The 20,473-nt window shown below is 43.9% G+C and overlaps 1 protein-coding gene across 3 annotated transcripts; it reads left to right on the top strand.

Annotated features, from left to right (window-relative positions):
• The first annotated feature begins 4,392 nt into the window (after window positions 1-4,392).
• On the top strand, window positions 4,393-20,176 carry SLC46A3 (solute carrier family 46 member 3). Of its 3 annotated transcripts, none has more exons than XM_048492487.1 (6): window positions 4,393-4,553; window positions 7,847-8,060; window positions 10,411-11,275; window positions 14,484-14,567; window positions 18,095-18,251; window positions 19,520-20,176. In XM_048492487.1, the coding sequence occupies exons 2-6, from the start codon at window positions 7,869-7,871 to the stop codon at window positions 19,605-19,607; spliced, it is 1,386 nt and encodes a 461-aa protein (XP_048348444.1). In that variant the 5' UTR covers window positions 4,393-4,553; window positions 7,847-7,868; the 3' UTR covers window positions 19,608-20,176. The 3 variants fall into 3 exon arrangements, with proteins under 3 accessions (XP_048348444.1, XP_048348446.1, XP_048348445.1); XM_048492488.1 differs by lacking the exon at window positions 4,393-4,553 and adding an exon at window positions 4,842-4,968; XM_048492489.1 differs by lacking the exons at window positions 18,095-18,251; window positions 19,520-20,176 and adding an exon at window positions 15,304-15,567.
• The last annotated feature ends 297 nt before the right edge of the window (window positions 20,177-20,473 follow it).

Raw genomic sequence — 20,473 nt, 5'->3', positions numbered from 1 at the left:
TGTGCTGCCCCAAGCAGGTTTGGCTGGGGAACCAGCCCTGCCTGTAGAGCAGGGTAATATTCTCACTCACATGTGGCTGGCCTAAGAATATCAAGGCAAGTTGGTGGTTGAAATGAAATTAATGCCAGCCACTCTGCTACATCAGCTTCCATGTCCAAGTTCCCAGAAAGCAGCAGCATCCTGAGGCATCTAAGCATCCTTGTCAGGCAAGCCCATCATTGCTTGGGGCAGCTGGGTAGATGGGGGAACAGGTTATCCTTGCTGCTCAAAACGTCATAGAATCACAGAGCTGGAAAAGGCCCCAAGGGCCATTAGGTCCAACTCCCTGCCATGAAGGAACACACAAAGCATTAGGAGGTGATGATGGTCACTAACCTGGATAGCTTTAAAAGGGGCTTGGACAGATTTATGGAGGAGAAGTCAATCTATGGCTACCAATCTTGATCCTCCTTGATCTCAGATTGCAAATGCCTTAGCAGACCACGTGCTCAGGAGCAGCAGCAGCAGCAGGCCATTGCTTTCACATCCTGCACGTGAGCTCCCAAAGGCACCTGGTGGGCCACTGCGAGTAGCAGAGTGCTGGACTAGATGGACTCTGGTCTGATCCAGCAGGCTAGTTCTTATGTTCTTATGTTCTTACTGACAGATGGCCATCCAGCGTGGTGTAGTGGTTAAGAGCAGGTGGATTCTAATCTGGAGAACCAGGTTTGATTCCCCACTCCTCCACCTGAGTTGCAGAGGCTTATCTGGTGAACCAGATGTGTTTCTGCACTCCTACATTCCTGCTGGGTGACCTTGGGCTAGTCACAGTTCTCTATGAACTCTCTCAGCCCCATTTACCTCATAAAGTGTCTGTTGTGGGGAGAGGAAGGGAAAAGAGATTGTAGGCCACCTTGAGTCTCCCTGCAGGAGAGAAAAGTGGTATATAAATCCAAACTACTACTACTACTACTACTACTACTACTACTTCTTCTTCTTCTTCTTCTTCTTCTTCTTCTTCTTCTTCTTCTTCTTCTTCTTCTTCTTCTTCTTCTTCTTCTTCTTCTTCTTCTTCTTTAAAAACCTCCAAAGAAGGAGACTCCACCACGCTCCGAGGTAATGCATTCCACTGTCGAACACCCCTTACTGTTCACCCAAGCCTTTCACAGCTGGAATACCACAGGAATGGGAGGGAGCCCAAGGTTTCGAACCTCTTGGCACCATTTTATGTGCAGGTGAGGATACATGAAGATGATTTAAACACACAGAAACATAGCTGGAAGATAACCTCAGGGTCATCTTCCCTGTACAATATAGGAAATTCACAGCTACCCCCCTCCACTTCCCCCGTTACCCCTGCTCTATGCTCAGAGGAAGGCAACCCACCCCCCCCCATTCCTGGCCTGTCTACCTGGAGGAAAATTCCTTCCTGACCCCAAAATGGTGATCAGCATTACCCTAGGCCTACAAGAAAGGGCCACAAGAGCTGAGAACTGGCTCATTTTGTCCGTTTCAAAATCTGCCGATCAGCATTGCTTTCAGATGGCCATCCAGCCTCTGCTTAAAAACCTCCAAAGGAGAGCCCATCACCTTCTGTGGAAGCCTGTTCCACTGATAAACTTCTCAGTCAGAAAGTTCTTCCAAATATTTAGCTCAAAGCTTCAGCCATGTTTGGACAAAAGGTGAATTTACCTCCAATATTGGTAAACAATTTGCTTGCAGCAACTGAGGTCATTTGAAAACAAAACAAAATTTAAAAAACCCAAACAGTGGCAGAGCAAATTTTGTTCCAGCTTAGTGCAGAATAGGCTCAAGCAGGGAAACTGCTTTTTCCCCCTTGCAGCTCCTTGGAGTGAAGGCAAAAGGCTAAAGAAATTAAGCATTTTCCACACGGAGTCACAGTGAAAGCTGTGTAGATGACGCTTAGCTGATTCAATGGCCTCCGCAGCCCTTCTCTCTTATCTCCCCATACCATGAACAAAACCTGGTCATGATAGATAAACCTATCCAAGCCAACCACTACTGGGGGGAAATGCTTTACGGTTCCTCCTGAGGTTTCAGTACATCACAAGGAGCTGACAGGGCAGAAACAGTGGTGGGAGGCAGGAGGCAGGAAATGAAGACAGAAGAAGAGTTACTGGCAAATCAGAGAGACAATATTAGTCACTGGGAGGTCAAAAATCACCAGCATATATTCTAAATGCCAGAAAAGCTGAAATATACATCAACCTTCCAATATCACCATTTTCAACATGCTTATTCAGACAGAAGCCCCCTTAAATTCAATAAAAAGTTCTGCTCAGTAAGCCCGTTGTCCTGGCTTGGATGGTTCAGACTAGTCTGATCATGTCAGATTTTAGAAACTAACAGAGCCAAGGAATTCCAAGATTGCTATGCAAGGGAAGGCAATGGCAAAACACCTCTCTTGGCTTGATTGTTACGACCCTCACCAATGTTAGCTCAGGTCCTGCCATGTTGCTTGTAAGATAACCCTCTCACGTTGATGCCATAATTTGGCTGCATTTTGATGGCACTTTCGGTACGCACTTAGGACAGCAGCCTTAGAAACTGAAGTCAAACCTATTTATAAGTTGCCTTGCTGTATTTCACAGATATATGCCCAGAGCAGGAGAGAGACAGAAAAGTCATTTAAATGACATGTGAGCATTTGACCCAAGAGGAGAAGAGACCTAACTTTCTGCTGAAAATAACACTTCCAGCTCATTCCGCACTCTTGTCGTCCTCGGCTTTATTTGTGCTACCATTCCTCCAAAGAGTTCAGGACAGCACTGATAATAAGGCTATCTAAAGTTATTTTCATGGCATCCCTGTGAAGTACAGGTGGAGAATGGCCGCCTAAGACTACTGTGACTGATCTGAGTGGACATCTGAATTGAGGTGTAGGCAATTCACTCACTACAGAGAACTGAACAGGCGATTGTATTTGAAATCATTCAAGATTGTCTGTTCCTTGGCTCAATCATCAATCAAAAGGGAGTCTGCAATTCTGCAACCAAGGAGACTGAGGCCCCTTCCGCACATGCAGAATAATGCACTTTCAATCCACTTTCACAATTGTTTGCAAGTGGATGTTGCTATTCCGCACAGTAAAATCCAGCTGCAAAGTGCATTGAAAGTGGATCGAAAGTGCATTATTCTGCATGTGCGGCAGGGGCCTGAGACTGGGAAAAGATGCCATGAAGGAGCTCGAAAAGTGTAAGGTTATGGCAACCAAGGTGGTTCATTCATGCATTAATATTCCCCATTGCTATGCATGGATGTGAACGTTTGACAATGGAAGCTGATAAAAAAAGTAAATTCCTTTGAAAGGTGGTGTAGAGGAAAGTTTTATGGATACCATGAATCACCAAAAAGTCAAATCTGTAGGTTCTAGATCAAATCAAGCCTGAACTTTCCCTAGAAGCTAAAATGACCAAACTAAGGCTATTGTACTTTAATCGTATTAGGAGAAGATAAGAGTCACTGAAAAGAAAAGAAAATGCTTGAAAAAGTGGAAGGCTGAAGCAAAAGAAGAAGCCCCAACATGTGATGGATTGATTCTATAAAGGAAGGCTGAGGAAGGCTGCTATGACAAGGACATTAATTCATCAGGTTGGAATTGGCTTGACAGTTACACACACAAAGCTGTCCTTGTTTGCGCAGCATGTGAGATATGTTTGGTCTCTAACTTGTAACTGAAGAAATGACAGGAAGTCCCAATACTGCAGCAGCAAGGAATGCCCCATAGGGTTGCCAACTGCCTGGAGAAAAAAAAACTTTTCATAGAGGCTTAATGGGATGCTGTTTATCAGGTGATGTTATTTATCTCCATGACATGCTTCGGCTGCCTATTTCCATACATTTAGAGGGTCAGGACCTTTTTTCTTCAGACTTGCTCGCAGGTCTTTACACCATGCTTCTGTAACAACCCATCATGGGGTCACTCTTTGGAGATTAGTTGGGAGTTTCCGTCAATGCCCCTTCCGTACATGCGAATAATGCACTTTCACAGTTGTTTGCAAGTGAATTTTGCTATTCTGCACAGTAAAATCCAGCAGCAAAGTGGATTGTAAGTGGATTGAAAGTGTATTATTCTGCATATGCAGACAAGTCTAGGAAAAGAAGGCTGTCCCGGAGCCCTGAATGGGGAAAGTACAGGCTTACACAAACTCCCATTTGAACCCCAAAAAGCAAATCCGAACTCAGAACCTCCAGCAAGACTCTTCCAGCAGCACCGCCTACTGGGCAGCTTTTGCGAGACTGGGCATGCGCTTTACGCAAGTGCCGGCTTCATCTCGGGGAGCCGAAAAGCAAAACAAAACAAAACCGGGGAGTTCAGCCTTAGAGGCGGGCCCAGGTGTCTGAGTGACACTGCATTTGAGCAACCACTGGCGTCTCGGCTGCAGAGGGAGCCCAATGACCTGGCTGAATTGGGCGACTGTTGGAATTCAGCCGGGGAGCGACCGTAAGCTTTTGCTTTGGCCCAGCGGGAGGTTCTGAAACGTCCCTGGATATAGCGGAGGCAATGGCAGTGTAAGAGCTGGAGCGCTAGTCAAGGGGCTGCGTGCAAGGAGGTAAGCCGTGGGGCCCGGCTAGAGGACGTGCATGCTGCTGGCGGTCGAAGAGGGCAGTTGCCGGACCGCACGCACAATCCCCCTGCCCCGGGATCACGTCAGCAATCTCCCCGCGTGCAACGGAAACGCAGCTCGGAAGGAAGCGGGCGGCTCTCATCGGGAACGCCGCCTCGCTCCGTGCGTTCTGTTCCGTCTCGTGCAAGAGAGGAAGGAAACGGAGTCTGGCGCTGCTCTTTGCTTTCCAACCCGAACTTCTCCGGGTTGAGATCTGCTAGGCGCTCGACTGTTTTAAGACTAAAGCATCACAAAACGGTGAACAAGTGTTTTGCATTCCCAGGACCTTACAGGATTCCCCCAAATGCGACCTGTGCGCTCTAGTCAGCGCTGGAGATGGTGCTGATCTCACATTTGCAAGGTGGTCATTCCTCCCCCCCCCCCCTACACTCCAGTCCCCATGGTTTGTGGGACACCTTGAAACCTGTTGTCTACCTTTGCTATCTTTTCCAGTTAAGCCTTCAACGCACCTGGTGTTCCCTAAAAATTTCAGGCTAGGGGCTTCGTGGTGAAATAGATCTGAAATAGATGTTCCCCCACCTGTCTCCCAGCCACGAAGTGTTCTGGGGATCTTAAATGCCCCTACTTTTATGACCGTAATAAAAAGGTACCGGATTGCTGTGTTTTGTTTTAATGTAGGTTGTCATGAGAATTCTTTTCCAACAGGGAGAAGTTTCAGTATTTATGGGATTTCTGTCTTGGGAGTGGGGGAAAACCCCAAACGACAGAGTTCCCTGATGGTTTAGGGAAGGTGATAATTGTATGAAGTGGATGCTTTCTTGTCTCTGTGGGTCAGATGTCTCCAAGAATCCTGTGTCCCTGGGCTTTCCCTTAAATTGTTGGGGAGGAACAGCAGTCCTGTGTTGTTTTCGTTGGTGGACCAGTGGTCTTGGGCTAGAGGTCTGAGAGTTATTCAGAAGCTCAGCTTTGGCTAATTTGTGAGTCCTGAATGGTGGCTGTAATTGATTCCTGGTCTTTGATTATTTATTTTTTGGCATAAAGATTTTGTACTTCCAAATCTTTCCAACAAACACAAATATAAAAATTCACTAAGTTTGTACGTACTTATGCAACAAGGACTCCCAACTCCTTCTGCTTGGAATATTATCCATTAGAAACAACTTTTTAGCACTTGGTCAGTAAGCATCCAGATAAAATTACTTTTTTTAGCATCATTACTTATTAAAAAATCTCACTTTCCTCTACTGCTTGTTTTAAGTGTCTTTAACCTTCAAAACCACTAGTCATCAGGGTTTTTTCCAGTTTTGTCTAAATACTCTATTAAGGCTTCAAATTTTCCATAAACTTAATTAAGTTATTTTCTTTGAGTAGTGAAATTAACCTGGCCATTTGGGCCCACTCTAATACCTTCTTCCACCATTCTTCAACTATAGGTAGAACTGGACTTTTCCATTTCTTCACATATAGTATTCCTGATGCTGCCATATGTAAAAAATGAAGTCCAGTGTCTTCTTTCAAAGATTTATTGTTTTAAAGTTCCAACAGATAAACCTCAGGTTTCATTTGTACATTAGTCTTTAAAACCTTTTGAATTATTGTACGTATTGACCTCCAAAATTCCTTAGCTTTTCCACAAGTCCACCATAAGTGATAAAAGGTCCCTTCTTGATATTCACATATCTAACACTTCTTTGAAACAGTTGAACACATCTTTGCTAGTTTTCTGGTGACATATACCAATGATACATCATTTTATAAAAATTCTCTTTCAAATTGGAACTTAATGTATATTTAAGCTCCTTTGCCCACATATTCTCCCATTGTTCAAATTGGTTATTATACCCAAAGTTGGTGTCCCATTTTGCCATATATTCTTTGCCCTGATCTCTTTCTGTTTCCAGTCTTAGCAGCAGTTCATACATCTTAGCAATAACATGTCCATCATTTGTGCGTAGTTCCCTTTCAAATTCCATCTTGGTATCCTCAAAACAATACATTTTTTGTCTAGTTTATCAGCCCAATCCAGACAGGATGGGTGCTGCTCCAGCACCAACCTACCCTCTCCAAAGGGCTTCCCTGCAGCATGGGAAGCCCCAAACAAAAAAGGAACTCCCCATGAGAATTCCCCATAGGGAATAATAGAGATACGCCATGAAAAATGCAACAAAAAAGACCGGCACATGGGGGCTGGGCAGTAGTGGAAGCTGACTAATATCAGCTCAATGTCCCGGCCCTCCTCCAGAATACTCCTGGCTATGCCAGCACAGCATTCTGTGCCAGTAGGCCTAGGTACTATTGACAGCTTCCAGATGGGTGCCATGGAATCGCATGGTCTGCAAAGCCCATGGTCTGCAATTGTCTTAGTATTTCTTAATCTTTGAAAGTTGTGTTTCTATTTTACAAATGAACAAAGATATTCCTGCTGCAAAGGATTGGGGTCCCTTCCCCCAAACCATCATAGTTCTGGTATAGAAATGGAGGGCACTTTTTGGAGAATGTATAATTACAAACACTCAGTGAGGGTTTGCATAATGTAAGGCGGATTCTGCATGGGCGAAAACCAGCGCCCCTGGAACTGTAAAAACACTGTTCTAGGGGCGCTGTTTGCACGGCTGCCGCCTCTGAATCGAGGCAGCGCTGTGCTTTTCCCGGGTGTTGGAGGGCAGCATGGGCCTGGCTCCCTGTCCCTACAGAGGTCAGCAAGGAGAGAAGGTGAGTGTGGGGAAGGGAAATGGAGGTGCTTCCATGGGCAGTGGTCGCTCTGGGGACGCCCGCCCATCAGTGTGTGAATGGCCCCAGGGCTCCCCCGTCATCATATGTGCCGGTGGAATTCCGCTGTCCCCACCCGTGCGGAATCCGCCTGAATCTCTGCATTATGTTATCTAAATCGCTGCATTGCTTCTTGTGTTGTAGAGTGGCACATGACCTCTTTTAAAGAATGTTGTATGATTTTAGTTTTTAATTCATTGTTTTGTAAGGTAGTAAAAAATCCAGAGCTAACGTTGAAAAGCAGGATCATGGGCAGGCGTGATAAACTAATTTCAAAACTGAATGTTAGCAGTGTATGACTGAGCACTCCAAAGCACTCCAAAGCAATATCAGCTCTTCCATCATTCTCTGAGGAATGGCTGGTAGCATCTCCCTTCACTTGACATGCAAAGTAATTCAGAGTTTTATCAATTCAAGGTTGCTGAGTTTTACATTGCTTGCTTACTAATCTGCTCTGAAAATGTCAGTATATATTTTCTTCTCATTTTCTTTTTTTCTTTTGCCAACAGAATTAAAACTACAATTCAAGTCATGAAGAAAACTCTGATAGTAGAGCCTGTTATTTGCATGTATATATTTGCCTATTCCTTGTACATGCCAGTGGGGCAGCAGTATGTATATCGGAGGATCTGGGAGGAGACCATCAACTCCAGCTTCAAAGATGATGACAATATTTCGCATTGTGAACTAAACAAAAGTGCTCCACTTTACTTGATGGAACAGGTAAGGCAATATCGCACATCAAACTCTTACAGCCCAGTCTTAAGCCGAAATGTAGCCTTCTAAACCCAATGAAGATGGAAGAGGTAATTCTATTTAAGATTGCGCTGGAAGCTACTCTGGTCTAACCCTGTTGATTTCAGTGGTCTTCGTCTGGAATAACTGAGATTGAATTACAAGATACAGCGGTCTGTTATGCATGGCACGCTTGCCTCAGGGCTCTTCGCTGTGCAGTGGGCATGTAGTAAGGTCTATTCATTTTTCTTTGTTTATAAGCGAGAAGGCAACAATGTCATGTGACACATTTATCCAGTTAGAACTTTCAAAAACTTTGCTTTAAAAGTGAAAATTCAAATGCAGGGGTTTTGTGTATGTGTCTGATTAGCTCTGGGAAATAGAATTTCAGAGTACTCTTTCTATATTGGATGTTAGAGGATAGTAAACTATTTCTTTCTGTATTAGACTTCTCTCTAGAAAGCCTGAAATGGGGGGAAATTCTAAGATATTAGAAGAACTAATTCTAAGATAATAGAAGTGCATTTGAGGCCACAAATGCTATAAATAAGCATTTTGATAGGTCTTTTCAGTGTGTTTGTATGTTATGAAACTGCATTCAAGCTAATTTTTAAAAAGAAGCTTAGAATTCACAAGGATAAGATCTGGGGCTTTCTAGTTGTTGAGCTGAAAAATATATCTTTATAACCAATGTGAAGAACGTTACCCTCAACACTATTTTGTGTGCAGTGTGGGCTTTTTGTTCTTCTATGCTCTGTAAGTATTCCTGTCAAAACATTTGTTCCTACCTTGGGAATAACACTGCACTTCTTCATTCAGGCCTCTTTTAAATGAAGTCTGTAATATAACCATGTTGCACCAAACATGTCACTAAACACAGATACTGTATTTGTTCCTTAAAAATATACTTAATAAATTTATTGAATCTCTTATGTAGCTACATAACAGTTTTCAACTGTCTTTCATATGTCTGTCGTTACGGACTCCAGAGAAATGTGTATTTTTAAAGTGCAGTTTTGTCAAAGTATAATATTGTTTACCTTCAGAGTGTGGCACAGAAAGACCTAGGAGCAGGGGAGCAATCTGATTGGCTGTGGTCTCCTGCACTCTTGATTGGGCAAATTGCATGATTCAGAGAGGTAGAAGTCTACACTCCTTGTCACAACATTTCTGTGAGGCTTTTGGTTGGAAACATTCCTGATGTTAAGTTCGGCCTCCCTTAACGGCATGAAAGACTAAACTCTGAGAAGATATCAACCAAAGAGAGTGCCAGGCATTTGCATTGGAGGTCACATGGGGGAGATACAATATGGCCCCACTGCAAGGCCCACCCCCTTGCCAGGCCAGGCACAAGTGCCTCAGATACTTAGGCTACACACAGGCCTGCTGCTCCTGCCTTTGGGCTATCTTTTAAGTTATGTCGAGTATGCATTGGCTCCCAGTTGAATTCCGAATCATCTTCAAGGTGTGGGTGTTGACCTTTAAGGCCTTACGCGGCCTGGGACCCTCGTACCTTCGGGACCGCATTACCCCATATGTCCCGGTTCGACCTCTGCGCTCGGCAGAGGCCAATTTACTGGAAGTCCCTGGCCCCTCAATGATGCGGTTGGCCTCTACTCGGGCCAGGGCCTTTTCGGCTCTGGCGCCGGCCTGGTGGAACACTCTCCCTCCAGCTGTCTGGGCCTCCTCCTCCTCCTCCTCCTCCTCCTCCTCCTCCTCCTCCTCCTCCTCCTCCTTCTTCTTCTTCTTCTTCTTCTTCTTCTTCTTCTTATTATTATTATTATTATTATTATTATTATTATTATTATTATTATTATTATTATTATTTCTTCCTGTAATGTAGGTTTAACCTGTTGTTGCCACCCTGAGCCCTTCTGGGATGGGAAGGATATAAAACTAAAAGTGAAAATAAATTTTAATTTTTTTTTAACAGCATACCCATGACCCTTTGCTAAGTATGTTTTGCCTGCATCTGTGGCTGGCATCTTCAGAGATCTTTAGACACCAGTGATTCCGGCCGTGAAAGCCTTCAACAATACATTGTCTCATTACTGTTTGTGGTTAGACACCTGAATTTAGCTGAATTAAGTTAGTCCAACTATAATTTGCTGCAGTATCTAAATTCAGGCCCTTTAACTAAAAAATCCTGGTTTCTGGACAAGAAACAAACTCTATATTTGTTGAAATGCTTGAGTTCAAGGATCATAGCAAATTTTCTAAATCTTCAACTGGGGGAACTCCAAATATTCAAGTGAAAGGGAAAGCAAATGCAGCACTATTTTTTAATGCTGTCTCTCACCCTGCCCCATGGATATTAATTCTTATTTTCCTCTTTCAGGAAGTCCAAGAGAAAGCCTCTCTCTTTGTAATGAAAATGGATCTAAGCAATGCTGTTCTCAACATTCTAGTAGCCTTTGTTCTTGTAGCCAACGGCGATTTTTGCGGACGCAAAATCTCACTAATTCTTCCTCTAGTGGGGAATCTTGTAAGCAGCATCTTCCTCAGTATCATGTCCTACTACTCTCTCTCCCTCTCTTTTCTTTATGCTTTGGCCTTCATAAGTGGGCTGTTTGGAGGCATGGCTACCTTCCTAGGAGGTGCCTTTGCTTTCATAGTTGAGCTCTGTGAGAATCACAAGCAGAAGACAATCCGGATAGCAGTGGTTGATTTGATCTATGGATTGGCCTTTGGACTGGGAGGACTGTCTTCAGGATTCATTTTGAAAGGAATAGGTTTTACTTGGACATTTGCGACAATTTCACTGATTGGCATTGCTAACTTTTTCTATGTCATATGTTTTTTGGATGATACAGTACAGGTATCTGAAGTCCAGCAACAGTCTCTGATGGAAGGCCTTAAAAAAACTTTTTCTGGAATCCATGCACTTTTTAAATCCTCTCCTTTAAGGAAGCGAACTTCGATCATCTTGCTGCTGTGTACATTTATGGCTTATTTGTTCACAGTGTTTGGTGGGTTGTCTCTGTTTACCCTTTATGAACTGAATGAGCCCCTCTGCTGGAATGAAATCTACATAGGATATGGATCTGCAGCATCCACTTCAGTATCTTTGACCAGTTTTCTAGGAATAATTGTATTTGCTCAAAAGCTGAAAGACATTTACCTTGTTTTCATTGGGATTTTCTCTTACATTGGAGGAATTGTCATGGCTGCTTTTGCCAACACTACGTTGCTCATGCTTCTAGGTGAGTTTTGTTACCAGATCAGTGAAATTCAAAAACTGGTGGAAAGAGCTACAGATATGGATGAATTTTAAACTGGTGTGTTTTTGGTTGCCATGCCTAAGATAGGAATATGATCCTATGCTGCATTCTCATTTCTCTGTCTTCCTCCCATGCCCCAGGAACTAGCATCAGGACAAATTAATAATTGTGATAGGCCTTTAAAGAAGGTGAGGTGAAATTCCAAGGTATCACTTCTCTTGCTTGGAACTAGTTGTGTAAAGCATAAAGCACTTTGTCAGCTGTTACCAGGGGTGTAATGCCCATTGGGCAAAGTGGGAAGTTGCCCAGGGCACCCCCTTGTGGCAGGCGCCAAAAATGCAGGGTTCATTTGTGGGGGGGGGGCGGGGTTGTATTCTAGTGGGTTTTCCGTTTTTGGCCTGCAGGGGGTGCAGTTTTTAGGCTAGCAGCACCAAAATTTCAGGGAGGTTTGGTTCAGGGAGTCCAAAGTTATGGACTCCCAAAGGGGGTGCCCCATTCCCCATTGTTTCCAATGGGAGCTAATAGGAGATGGGGGCTACACCTTTGAGGGTTGATAACTTTGGACCCCCTGAACCAAACTTCACCAAACCTGGGAGGTATCATCAGGAGAGTCCCTTACTGATACCATCGAGGTTTTGTGAAGTTTGGTCCAGGGGGGTCGAAAGCTATGGACTCCCAAAAGGTGTACCCCCATCACCCATTGTTTCCAATGGGAGCTAATAGAAGATGGGGGCTACACCTTTGAGGGTCCATAACTTTGGATCCCCTGAACCAAACTTCACCAAACCTGGGTGGTATCATCAGGAGAGTCTCCTAAAGATATCCTGAAAGTTTGGTGCTGCTAGCTTAACAATTGCACCCCAGACAGATTTTCCTTTTAAATCCCCCCCCCTTTGGCATGGATTTAAAGGGAGAATCTGAGGTCCCCAGTTTAAACATTGAAAGTGGTGCTGTTTCAGGGTGGGGGAGAATCAACCCCAAAATAGCATCACTTTCAATGTTGTTTAAACTGGGAAACTGAGATTCTCCCTTTAAGATGAATTTAAAAGGGGAATCTGGGCTCCCTAGTTTAAACACCACTGAAAATGATTCTGTTTGGGGGTGGATTCCAGCATCACTTGTTTAAACTAGGGAGCTCAGATTCTCCTTTTAAATCCACCTTAAACGGAGAATCTGGGGCTCCCAGTTTAAATAACATTGAAAATGATGGTTACAACACCATAAAATGTTTTCATAGCAGTAATAAAACATTTTGAAAGCATTTTGAAAATGTTTTCTAAAAAATTATTTGTGCTGTGTGGCATGGCCTATTGCTGTGTTCAGATTTGTGAGTTGGGGCATGTTCTATAATGTGATGGTGACTTTGAAACAACCTGGTGTAAAAATCATTGGTTGGTCATGGTTGGAGAGGGTGGCTGCCCCTGGGAGGGTGGTTGCCCATGGGAGGGTGGCTGCCCATGGGGGAGGGTGGCTGCCCATGGGGGAGGGTGGCTGCCCATGGGAGGGGCGCCAAACTCCAGTTTGCCTAGATACGCCATTGGGCGTAGCTACAAGGGGGAAGGAGGGTGCACGTTGCACCGGGCACGTGCCTGTAGGGTATCAAACTCAGGTTTTGGGCAGTGTTCCAGTTTGCCTAGTTACGCCACTGGCTGCTGCTACATCCAGACTCACACTTTTCCTTTCTTCTGATCTTTCATCAACAGTAGTCAATGGCTAAACATGCTTTGTACTACATATAGTTTTCTACTTATCCTTCTAAGATCCAGCATAATTTAGTGGTTAAGAGCAGGTGGATTCTAATATGAAGAAACAAGTTTGATTCCCCACTTCTCCCCATGAGTGGCAGAGGCTTATCTGGTGAACCAGACATGTTTCTGCACTCCTACATTCCTGCTGGGTAACCTTGGGCTACTCACAGTTCTTTGGAACTCTCTCATCCCCGCCTATCTCACAAGTTGTCTGTTGTGGGAAGAAGAAGGGAAAGGAGCTTGTAAGTCACCTAGAATTTCTTATAGGAGAGAAAGGTGGGGTATAAATCCAAACTCCTCCTCCTCCTCCTCCTCCTTCTTCTTCACATTCAATAACAGATTGTAGCATACATTAAAATAATTTTCAATTTATTATATTATTGCTGTCCATTTTTCACCCTTATCCAGATTATAGCTAGCTTGGGTGACCTTGTTGTCTCACCCTAGTTACACCAATATTAGTGGGTTTTGCCAAAGAAAGCACAAGGAAATCAAAGAGGAGAAAAAAATCCAGCTTAAAACTGTACTACGTTTAAAATGTAAGTACAATATACTGAGTGGAGTAACAGCACATCATTTCCTCCTTTTAATGTTGTTGTGTGTATAAGTAAGTGTATAAGTAAAAGGAGAGGAAGGTATACTCAACAAAGCAGCAATACATAGATTCAATAATACTCTATGACATCTGCATCTGGAAAAGATGGCACACAAAATTCAATGTGTGGTTTGTGCCATTATCCAAACTTCCTGAGTATGTACAAAGACTATGCATTTATCTTTCCATTTTGAATTTCTTGATGGCCGAATTCCTTAATTCCTTTTATTAGGACCAACTCAAATACCACAAAATGGAGAGCAAGGTTTTTTTGAGAAGTCTTCATCAGGCTGGGAATTCAGAAGTCTGAAGTTTGTACAATCTTAATTAAAAGATTAGTTACCGTTGAGTTGAAAACAGGTTTCAAGATACGCCCAAAGCTACTAGGACAAAGAACCTGTTTTTCAACAGGCACTACCTAATCTGGTCTGTAATACTCGATCTAATCCAGTTTGTATCATCCTTTGCATTTTACAACTTGATAGGTAACAGATTAAGAGCCATCTTGAACAGACTATCTTGAAACATCGTGTCTCAAAACATCTTTTCTTCCACACTTCCCTTGTTTTGTACCAGTGTTCTTTACTGAACATCAGCCTAATGAAGAGTTCTGGTGGAGGAGAAAACTTGCTCATTGTGTGACAATGTGTTTGGTTGGTCTAAATTAAACAGACTGTTACTGTTGTTGCTGAATCTTGTACCACTGTAATTCTAGATAATTAACCTAGAACATCTTGGCTGCCATTCCCTGGAGTCCTTGAAGCAGACAGTACAAATCTTATGATGCCTGTTTTGGTTTTGTGTTTGTTTAGTATTGCTGACTCATAACTGATCATGGTTTTTGCAGTGCGTGTGCCATCTCTGCTGACCTTTATGCCTCTTCCAGTGCTTCGATCCATGCTTTCAAAGATGGTTCTTCCTAGTGAGCAAGGTGAGTTAAAGTTGTTGAAGAAAAAAAATCACAGTTTCCTGTGGCCCTTTCCGCACAGCAAATGTAAAGTGGGTTGCAGGAGGGATAAATGAACCCATCGTAGCCCTAGGCTGGGCATCCCGTGGTCAGCAAGCACATTTGTCAGGGCACGCGCCTTCACACGGAGGTGCTTTTTTCCCCCACTCACCTCTCTCTGATGCATAGCTACAAAACCTAGCAGGCATGGACTTCCACAGCCATGCTGCCGCCCCTGTTCCCCTCGGTAGCTACACAGCAGAGAGGTGGGGACTGAAAAAATAGGGAAGTGTGGCCAAGTTGCAGCCATTCGTTTGGCCGCGACTGCAATCCATGTTAAAAAAAAAGAATTGTAGATAGTATGAATCTTGAAAAACCCGGGTGGGGGTGGGGTGGGGGGAGAATGCATAGCGGACTCACGTTAAGAGCAGGATCCGTGTGAGGTTCCCTCCCAACGCAGGTTTTATACTGTAGTTAGCCCCCATTTATTGGCCCATGCGGAAAGGACCTGTGACAAACATATAAAAACACTAGGAGATATTGGGTGAATTGTCTCAGTTTTATTTACCTATCAGTAACATATAGAGTCAATGTGTGAGAAAACCAAGGTTTGTACTAACAATAGTTTAAAATTCAAATGACGGTTTGTGGTTCCAAATGCACAAGCAACAGCTGCCAGGTTTAGAGCTGCTTTTCTTGCTTTCGTTTTCTGTCTGCTCAGTTGTCCCACCTTTCAGTGGCTTCCAGAAGTGCAGCAACAGCATTGCCTACCACTTGTCAGTTCAGAGATTGCATCAAAAACAGAGCACAAGCCGTGGTTTGCATTCCACTTTGGATCATGTTTTCTAATCCCAGTTTTCCAGCTGATCATAAATCAAGGTTTGTCAGTTTCAGCAAACTATTGTTGAGCCTCCTTAATCATAATCATCCTTTGGCATGATCTCTGACTTGATTCGTTGTCACCGCAAATTAATGAATACTGCTGAGGTTCCATTTTCCCCTTGGAACTTTAGGCAGTTTAGGTTGAAATGCAAGTGATAAATAGGAAATACTGAGAATACATCCTGAAGCGAAGTAAGCTTTTAAATTGCACGTTCGCCAGTAATTTTGTCAGAAGACGCACTAAAAAGTTCCATTGAATGTCTGTGACATTATTTATGGTCCATATAAATGTTAGTTGATATAGTATGTAGCAAAAAAAAAAAGTTGGCCAATGTGTGGGTTTTAATTCTTGCGTGTAAGCTTTTTCTAAACTGAAAACAAATTGGCTTCCAGCTGTGATACTTGAAAGATTCTCTCCACCTATATTAATCTGGCCTGTCTTTAAGATCTATATTGAAGGCTGTGGTGATTGGAGAGGCCAGAAGTGCCCCAATTCTGGAGCACCCTGTCCAGACAGGATCAGTCGACATTAACGCTATTAAGACTTCTTATTTTCCAAGACTTTAGTTGATTAACTGGTGTTCCTGCTATTGGAGTCTTCTTGATTTTAGTGACTTTATCTGCTTGATTTTTCCTTTTGGTCCACTGCCCCTACCGGTATTTGTTCTACATTTATTGTTTTAATTTTCAGTTTATACTCTGTTGCCTTGTGGGCTTTGATAAACAATCTTTCCAGTCAAAACTTTTAAAATAAGTTATTTTTTATATGTGAAACTTAAATTAGTTTATGTTTTAAATCAGAGGACTGGTTCACTGTACATGTGAACAGACACCAGTGAAATTGACTGTATTTAGTGATATTCAGTAATATGAAAATCCTGTGTGTTTCATCTTCGGTGACTAGCTTCTTTCAATCCGTCATTACATGAACACATGACACTGCCTTATCTGAGTCAGACTGTTGGTCTAACAAGGCCATTCCTGGCTACTATGACTGACAACAGCACTCCAGGGTCACATGCAGAGGTCTTCCTTATCATCAACTGCCTGAACCTTAGAACTGGAGATTCCAGGGATTGAACCTGGGACTTTCAAGCATGAAAAACAGATTATCTACAACTGAACCAGAGCCTCACATCTTCCATTCGTCGTTTGATGACTGCAGCATACACATTTGAGCCAGTGCTGAGATGCCTCTTACAGGCTCATGACCGTTTTAGCGTTTGAAACTATAGGATAACTTTGAGTTTGTAATTTACAGTTGAAATGTTAGTCTCTGGCCCTTTCCGCACGGGCCATTAACAGCGCCCTGGGGACGGCAAAAACGCCGTCCCCAGGGAGCTGTTCACACAGGGGGTGCAGCTGCTGAGCAGCCGCACCGCCCTCGTGCCTCCCGAGCGGCGCGAAGCTGCCGTTTTCCGACCTTGCTTCCCCAGCGAGATTTACGGAAAGTGGCAGCTTCGAGCCGCTGCTGTGCGAACAGCAGCAGCTCGAAGGCGCCATCCCTCCCCCCCTGTGACCGGTCAACCTACCGTCTCTGCAGCCGTCCGGCGTGTCGCCGAGGCCTGGGACACCCCCCCCTGCCCTGCGACGCCGGAGCGGTCGCACAGGGCAGGGGGGGCGTGTCCCCAGGCCTTGGTGACGTGCCGGACGGCCGCAGAGATAGTAGGTTGACCAGGCGACGGCACTCAGCGGCGCCGTCTTCCCGGTGGTTTCTGGGACCATTTGTGCGAACGGTCCCGGGGGGGTTGGGTCACTGTCGTGTACGCCGACCCAACCCCCATCGTGGCCGTGCGGAAATGGCCTCTTAAGTCTTAGAGCTAAAAGATCTAGTTCTACAGAAATGCTATAAATGAAATACATGTACTGTAGTGCTACTTAAGGGATATTTGTGACATTTCTTTTATTTTCTTTCAGTCAGTCTTTTGGAAGCACTGACCTATGTTTTTTAGATCTTTCTATGTTGTTACTCATCAGTGTTTCTGTCTTTCTAATTGCGACTTTAAAAACAAATTTTGTAAGCCACCCTAGACCTCGCCTGGGGTGGAAAGGTGAGATTTACATGTTATACAGAACAATCCAGACTACGTGGTAGGCAGAAATGGGGCTTGCAGGTGGCACAGCAGGTTGGGAAGCTTGAAATTCCTCCTGCTGCCTGGATCGCCTCATCCAAATGGCTTATGTTGCACAAAAGTGTACAGAAGTCTGGGAGCCTGAGGGCCACTGGAACACCAGTGGAAGCTGACTAATATCAGCTCCACCCTTGGGAATGCCTCGGCATGCCCCCCCCCCCACACACACACACACTTGCATCCACTCAAAATGTCAATGTAGTTCTGCAGTGCCCCGGACATCTGGGTTTCAGCAGAGCATAGGGGCAAGTACATTTGCCCCCTGCACTAGCAGGGCTGCCCCTTACATGGTGGAAGGGGCAAACGTGTCAGCGTGGCCCTCCACCATTTCCTCTGCAGATTTGGCTCTTCCTTCTTGATTGGGCTTCCCAATAAACAAGCGTAGGTTATCATTGTAGCAGTTTTGTCCTAGTGTTGCTGCAGAACCTGCAGGCCTAGATTTGTAGACCCGAAGTGTGCATATCTCTTGAAGCTGTTTTTTTGTTTGGATTTCGATAGGTGCTCTGTTCGCTTGCATTGCCTGCTTAGAAGTTGTGATCGGCGCCGTCACAATTGCTGCTTTTAACAGCACCTATGCAGTGACTGTAGCCTGGTTTCCAGGCTTCAGTTTCCTCTTATCAGCTGGCCTCTGTATAATTCCTCTGAGCACTCTGAGGTAAGTGGAGATCATGAATGACATCTCTTCACCTCCCCAAGGTGAGACAGGAGTTGATCAGCAGTGCCCTTGCGGACAAATTTTGGAGGGCTTCTTAACAATTGCTGTAACCACACTGGAAACAGCAGCCTATGATGATTTCAACATAGTGAACCTGTAGCCTTTGACCCATAGTTTGGTTTTAAACTGGATTAGTATAAAGATATTTTGGATGCTATTTCATTCAGCAGAATTACAATCCAATCGGTTTTTTGTTGTTTGGTTAAAAGGATGCAGCTATGTGCAGCTTTCCCCTGGATTGTGGTTATAGATGTTTCTATAAAAATAATTTCCTGTTATGCATCTGAAGAAGTGAGTTCTGACAAGAAAAACTCAGTTTTATGCATTCTGTAGCCTGGGCATTAGTCAGTCAATGGCCTACCCAGTTTGTTTGTTTTTGCTGAGCGCAAACTGAACCATGGTGAAAAATTGTGGAATTTGTTTTTCAGAGCACATGCTGACATAATAAACGTTATTTTATAGCCAGCATGGTGAAGGGGCTTTCAAACTGACCGTCTGCTATTGGGATGTTAATCTATCATCACCCTTAATCTGTGGCTGGCATAACAGATGGTTTGTTTCTATGATCAGTATAATTAAACTGTCCACTTCAAGTGTCATAGGGGAGATATTGCCACCACTTATTAAAATAGGTTGGAGGAGCCTGGGGAATCCTCTAAATCACAGCATGTCCCACTCCCCAGCTCACGAACCATTTGTGCTTTTAGCAAATCCAAATTTTATTGTTACATCCAAGCCACAAACTGTGAGTACTCTCTGCCCTTTAAACCTGATTCCAGACCATGTTTCAGTACCTCATTTGAATGGCAGAGAGCAAACCATAATCAGTATCTGCTTTTATTGCACATAGTAATTTCTGAGCTGCACTGGCAGGGAGGAATCAAAATCTAGTAGATCCCTAGGCTCATCTCTGCAATGTATTGTTGAAGGCTTTCACGGCCGGATTCAACTGGTTGTGGTGGGCTTTCCGGGCTGTGTGGCTGTGGTCTGGTGGATCTTGTTCCTAACGTTTCGCCTGCATCTGTGGCTGGCATCTTCAGAGGTGTATTACAGAGGGAAGTCTGTTACACAGCCCGGAAAACCCACCACAACCAATCATCTCTGCACTTTGCCATTGTGCACAGAAAGTTTCTGGTTAATTTAGTTGGTGGTGACAGTGAAAACATGGTGTGTCATCTCCTTTTAAAACTCTCTTGCCTTTCTCCCAGCTGGCTTATGTGTACCGATGGGCACCAACAGATGTATGTGCCACTAGTACATGAAGAAGACCCTACTGGGGAGGAGATCGACAGCTGAGAAGATAATTTTTGTGACAGCTACCCTTGCTCTTGCCCTCTTACTTGCTTGAGCCCAGTGGGTCAACCAGTTGACTGTGCTGCCACAGCTGAATGGGGATCTAATGTCTCCATTGCTGGAGCTTCTCAGGAACTGAAGATTCGCTGCTGCATTAGATGACCAATAGGAAGCTGTGCAAAGGGGCAGAAAGTAGAGTCACATAGCTAACTTGGTTTTGCTGTCAAAAGATCAACAGACCATTACCCAAGAGAAAGTCTTCCTACCTTGGTATGGCAATACATAGGACTAAGCTGTTAATGTTACCATACATTATTATAGTGGTACAGTTTCTTTGGTTAATTTTGCAATTCTGGCAGGGATGAAAAAATAGGTAATTCAGTTGAGAGAAGGGGGCAGATTATACAAGAAATTCGGAGTGGTTAACTTTGTTGCGCAAAATGGCTAGTGTTCTAGGCCTGGGTGGGGGATTGTCTTCATATTCAGAGTTAGGTTAATGAATCCACTATGTTGCCAATGCAAATTAATTAGCATTGAGGCTTTTTAAAAAAAGGAATTGTGCTTTTTTATAACAAGGTTTTTGAGTTTGTTTGAAAAATAATTTCATTTGAAAGGGTTTCCATTCTGAAATAAGGTTTGCTTTGCACAATCATTTTAATCTGTTGAACAATTTGAGCATCTTAGAGATCAACAAATATTTCAAAGTATAAGCTTTTGAGAGTCAAAGTTCTCTTCCCTTCCTTGGTATCTGTGATGGAATTGTGCCTCAATCGTCATAGTATCTGATGAAGGAACCTTTGAGTCTTGAAAGGTTATAACACGCCCCCCCCCCCCCCCGAAAAGTGTTGCTCTCTAAGCTGTTACTGGAC

This window comes from Sphaerodactylus townsendi, linkage group LG04 (genome assembly GCF_021028975.2).
Source record: "Sphaerodactylus townsendi isolate TG3544 linkage group LG04, MPM_Stown_v2.3, whole genome shotgun sequence".
Taxonomy (NCBI): domain Eukaryota; kingdom Metazoa; phylum Chordata; class Lepidosauria; order Squamata; family Sphaerodactylidae; genus Sphaerodactylus; species Sphaerodactylus townsendi.
This window is presented reverse-complemented; position numbering and strand designations above follow the sequence as displayed.

Excerpts from the sequence above, each read along its gene's own strand:
- SLC46A3 (XM_048492487.1), top strand. The coding sequence starts at position 7,869 with ATGAAGAAAACTCTGATAGTAGAGCCTGTTATTTGCATGTATATATTT. Across the intron at positions 11,276-14,483 it reads TACGTTGCTCATGCTTCTAG|TGCGTGTGCCATCTCTGCTG; the intron begins GTGAGTTTTGTT and ends TGGTTTTTGCAG. Across the intron at positions 14,568-18,094 it reads GGTTCTTCCTAGTGAGCAAG|GTGCTCTGTTCGCTTGCATT; the intron begins GTGAGTTAAAGT and ends GGATTTCGATAG.